The sequence below is a fragment of the Strongylocentrotus purpuratus genome, unplaced genomic scaffold (assembly GCF_000002235.5).
Source record: "Strongylocentrotus purpuratus isolate Spur 01 unplaced genomic scaffold, Spur_5.0 spur5_scaffold_13, whole genome shotgun sequence".
NCBI classification, from domain to species: domain Eukaryota; kingdom Metazoa; phylum Echinodermata; class Echinoidea; order Camarodonta; family Strongylocentrotidae; genus Strongylocentrotus; species Strongylocentrotus purpuratus.
Window position 1 is genome coordinate 32,133,970 of NW_022145598.1, and position 4,605 is coordinate 32,138,574.

A 4,605-nucleotide genomic window follows, 5' to 3' on the forward strand; every position below is an offset into this window, starting at 1 on the left:
TATGCTAATGAAAGCAAAACAAAATAAACCAGAATCTTGGAAGGCCCTGAAACAAAAGTAGTTTTAATGATAAAAACAGATGATAGTTGGCCAAGTGCTGAAGTCATCAGTCTACTATATATTCAATTAATTGTTTATTATTTTGGTAGTTTGTAGTTTGCAAATTTTGGAGAACAAGGATTTGGTACATTTCGTAAAAGATTAAACTGAAAGATACGTACATTCTGGGTCCTATAGAAGCATTTGCTAATAAACTGAATTACTAACAATTATAAATCTCGTTTTCTATCATCACAGTATTGTCCTCATCAGCATCCGCATTAATGTCATATGCTTCTAGTGGCGCATGCATTCCGACGCCATCGCTCGTCACGTGATTAGCTTTTTTCATATTTGACACCGCATACAGCGCCCCCACATCGGCCGCGTTCATGGCAGTTTGTTCGTATGGCAAGGCGTAAAGCAAAGAAAGGTCAGCTGTTTGGTCCGGCGATGCATCGGTTCGAAACTTGTTTGAGGAGCTGTTAGCTGAAAGGTCTGAAATTGCATACAGAGCTGCAGGATCTGGTATTGGAGCGTCTTTGTGGGAATGGTATTCATTGTTCTTCTTATCTTCGACATCCATGGATGCCATTTGTTGTACAGAAGCAGGCGCGTCCCTTTTCAACTTTCTATCGGGAAACCAGATAAAATAAAGAATGTTTAACAGGTCGAACATGAACTTATCTGCTTTGATATGATCTTGTACACAATATTCAACATGACCCCTCCTATCATGTCTATAAAAATGGAGAAAAACAAGCAAGAACAACGTGATAAGCACTTGTATATGTCCTCAGAGTATATGGTCTAGAAAAGTATCAGAGGACATTTGTTTATTTGTACTTGTATGCACGTGGGTGTGTGTGTGTGCGCGCGCGTGTGTGTGTGTGTGTCTAAATAACTTATTTAGTATATTTTTCTTGAGTTGAGAGTGTTAGCAGACATCCACTGAGTGAGTAGTGTGTGTGTGGGGGGTGGGTGGGTGAGTATGTGTGTGGGTGGGTGAGTATGTTTGTGTGATGGAGGGTGAGTATGTTTGTGTGATGGAGGGGGCAGTGAGGGGGCAGGGAGGGGGCAGGATTGTTCCAGTAAAATTACCTCCAGATTTGTTTAAGTTTTTTTTTGTAATATATAAGTGAATAACATTTACAATTGACATATTATGTTTAGGTACCTATAATACTTTGTTGCTAAGTTATTATACTGCAAATAAGTTTGTGTTTAATTATGTTTATGTAAAAGCATCAATATTGAACACGTTTATTTTATTCAATTGTATGTTATGGTTTGTATTACTCATTTGGAGAAATAAAACAAAATTGTTAAACAAAAAAAAACAAAAAAAAAGTGTGTGTGTGTGTGTGCGCGCGTACATAATATAACCACACTATTGAAAAATAAAATCTCATACCACGAAAGATTTCACCCCTCCCCATGGTCATGTGACTTCCCTGTTGGTTAAAACATATTTCTTCGATTTTTCTTTGGACAATGTATTCATTTGCAACTTATTTAGACAATTATCTCTTCGCCTCAAACCATACCTCCGTTTGTACTTGACGAAAACGACGATGATTACGATGATAGTTATTAACAGAAATGATCCTCCCACACCGGCACCTGCGTATAATAAAATGGTTAACAATGATTGAATAGTTATTTTATCAACTTCTAATTGTACAACAAGTACATCATAATATAATATGCCCAAAAGAAGTGAATTTAGATGTAAATAATAAATTGAACCAAACATGCTAAAATTTCGATTTCATTTAGTCTGTCTTCATTTTCTGGCATCTGTTTTTTATTTAGATGACTAATTATGGCATTTATGTTCACATATTAAAGCGTTATGCTCTCTATTTTGAAGATCAAGAACACATGAAGTAATCAGTGTAACTCTTCTCCTCAGCGAAAAGAGCACAAAAGAAAACCCTTTTGTCCACCGCTGCTCATCTCATTTCTTCTTGAAGTAATAATTGAGACAGAAGGCTTCATACCACAGTTATTCGGATTATCGAATAATAGTAATACAGTGAAACCTGTCTATACAGACAAGAAAAGTGGTCTCTGCAGGCAGGTGGTCTTTATGTACAGGTTCCTTTAGTACATGTTTCAATGAAATATCATTTTTCAAGTAAAAACAAAAAATGTTGTCTCTGTAGGCAGGTGGTTTTTGTATAGACAGGTGGTCACTAGAGCAGGTTTTTTGACTGTACAAATAATAATAAAAACAAAAATAATAATGAGAAGAAGAATAATTAAAATGATAATCACAATAATAACAATAACTCTCAAGGGAGTTTTACAACTTGTGTTTATGTTTCAACCAAACAAATACAGTTAATGTAGCTTAAAACTGAACGTACCCAATCATTAAATTCTATACATATTACAAGCAGAAGCATAATGACTCGAAAATTCAGAATATTTCATTTTGATCATACTAGCATCTTGCAAAAAGGACATTAGTGACGGGCTGAGATTTGAGCCCTCAACCCTTGGATTGAATTGAGAGTCAAGTGAATGAGCCACCACACCACAACACCTACACGATAAAGTCTTTAATTTATGAGAACATGTTTTTGTCTGTTTATAATATACTCAGACGAGAGAGTGTGCGTGTGTGTGTGCGTGTGTGTGTGCGTAATATGTGTGAGGTAACGCTGCATCGGTGTTGGTCCTGTTCTACTCCATGACTCAAAATAAGCATGATTTTATTTTTCGTCGTGTAGGACAGAGATGAAACGAAAGAAAAACAAACTTTGTGAAATATTACCCAGCTTTATAGATGTCGTTGTTGTCAAAGTTGTGTCGGTGTCTTCCAGACCCGTTGTCATCTCAGGACGCGTTGTGAGTGTCGAATAGGTTGTTAGCGATGTTGTATCTGTTGTTTGTGTGTCTGACGGGGTTATAACCACAGAAACTGAGAAGGGAAATCAAGAGAAAGTGCAATTTTTTAAATTTAGCCATTTCTTCTTTTAGGTTTTATTTGTTTTAACTGACAGCACAATTTCAAATGAGGAAGCATCTCCAAAGATGAAACTATTTTCACATGCTACATATAACTTTGTAATTCATATCATATTTTGCACATGAGGATTAATAAAATCTTACAAAGTCTTAATGTTTCAATACTCGTAGAAAGCCGAATTTTGCTTTGTGACTGTACACCATCTCCACGTGTCACAATGCATTGAGCATGGGGTAGTTATACCAAGATATTAAATTCAATTCGCATGTTTCCAGTGAAAATTAATATATACATGTGTTCAAATAGAGATTGAAACCTTTGTCTTACACAAAGTAATCCTTCTGTTAACTGATGTATATGGTGCAGTACCAACGTACACGTGTGGCAAAGGATATTTTAAAACACGACCGCAACTAATTCCTAAAAATCTACTTAAGGGCGATTTCAATACCCTATTGTTTGTCCCATTGAAATCATGTTCGAATTGCGCATGACTTTATTGTCAAGTTCGCATATTTCAATATGTGACAAACAAGGCTATTTTTATTGCCTTATGTTGGTTTTTCGAGAGCAGTGCTATCGCGTAGTAAATAGTCTCGATTGTGCATGAAAAACTTACGGTTGAAAATAGCGATTTTACCATTCCCACCACATGAGCTGTATGCATCTCCTGTACATGGTAACTGGCATCTTTCATCATCTACCATCCCTTGCTTCCCATAGTTTGCACTTGCTTCACCACAGTCGCATATATTACCACCCTTTACTCCGGCGTACACATAATTCACGACAGTCGTACGATTGCAGTACTTGATACACGATTCAATGGTCAGTTCATCAGATTTGAGCTGGTTGCCTGGCAGGCTCAGATTGTTGGGAAGGTCGTTGAAGCATCCGAGATATCGTTTATCTGAAGAAAAATCACATCGTTGTTTTTTGTGGTTAAACAAAAATTTAAACAGGCAACAGTATCGACTTGAAAAGTAACACACATGCTTTTTTACCCTTTATTGCCACAATTTTCTTTAAAAAATCAGCTTCACAATATGAATAATCGGGAAAAAATTAAAGAAATTCGTCTGCTCATGTATAAGCCTTTTAAGACAAACTTGCTAGCCAACGCACCCTCTCCCCCTCCTATTAGATCGCACGAAAGTAAAGAAAAAATAAAGAAAATATAAGGGTTAATTCAGAATTGTATTGACGTCACACTATATCCTACTGTGACAAATCATTATCAATTCAACCTTCTAATTTCATCTGTTGATATTTCGCATTCGCTATTTCTGTTTCATTCATGAATTTGAATTCATTTTTATCGTCTTCATGAATGAAAGAACAAATCAAATCTCGTGAATTGATGTATGTGCTGACGTCACACGAAATGCCTTTTTCTGTGGTTGACGTCACATTGCTTTATATCAAAGACCAAATTGGAGTTTGAATGTGCCATTACGTACATTTTAAAAGAAAATGTCTGACAAAAATTGAAAAGGTTATTTAGATAGTAAATAGAAAATGGTGTAAAAAGTGAAATATCGGAATCATCATACTCATAAGAAATTGACTCATCTAGATAAAAATCGCAT

The 4,605-nt window shown here is 35.9% G+C and overlaps 1 protein-coding gene across 1 annotated transcript; it reads right to left on the reverse strand.

The window, feature by feature from the left end:
• Window positions 1–234: 234 nt before the first annotated feature.
• LOC105442814 lies at window positions 235–2,962 on the reverse strand. The gene is made up of 3 exons (XM_011675394.2): window positions 2,822–2,962; window positions 1,587–1,662; window positions 235–671 (listed from the first exon to the last, which is right to left on the reverse strand). The coding sequence occupies exons 1-3, from the start codon at window positions 2,880–2,882 to the stop codon at window positions 263–265; spliced, it is 546 nt and encodes a 181-aa protein (XP_011673696.1). The 5' UTR covers window positions 2,883–2,962; the 3' UTR covers window positions 235–262.
• Window positions 2,963–4,605: the final 1,643 nt, after the last annotated feature.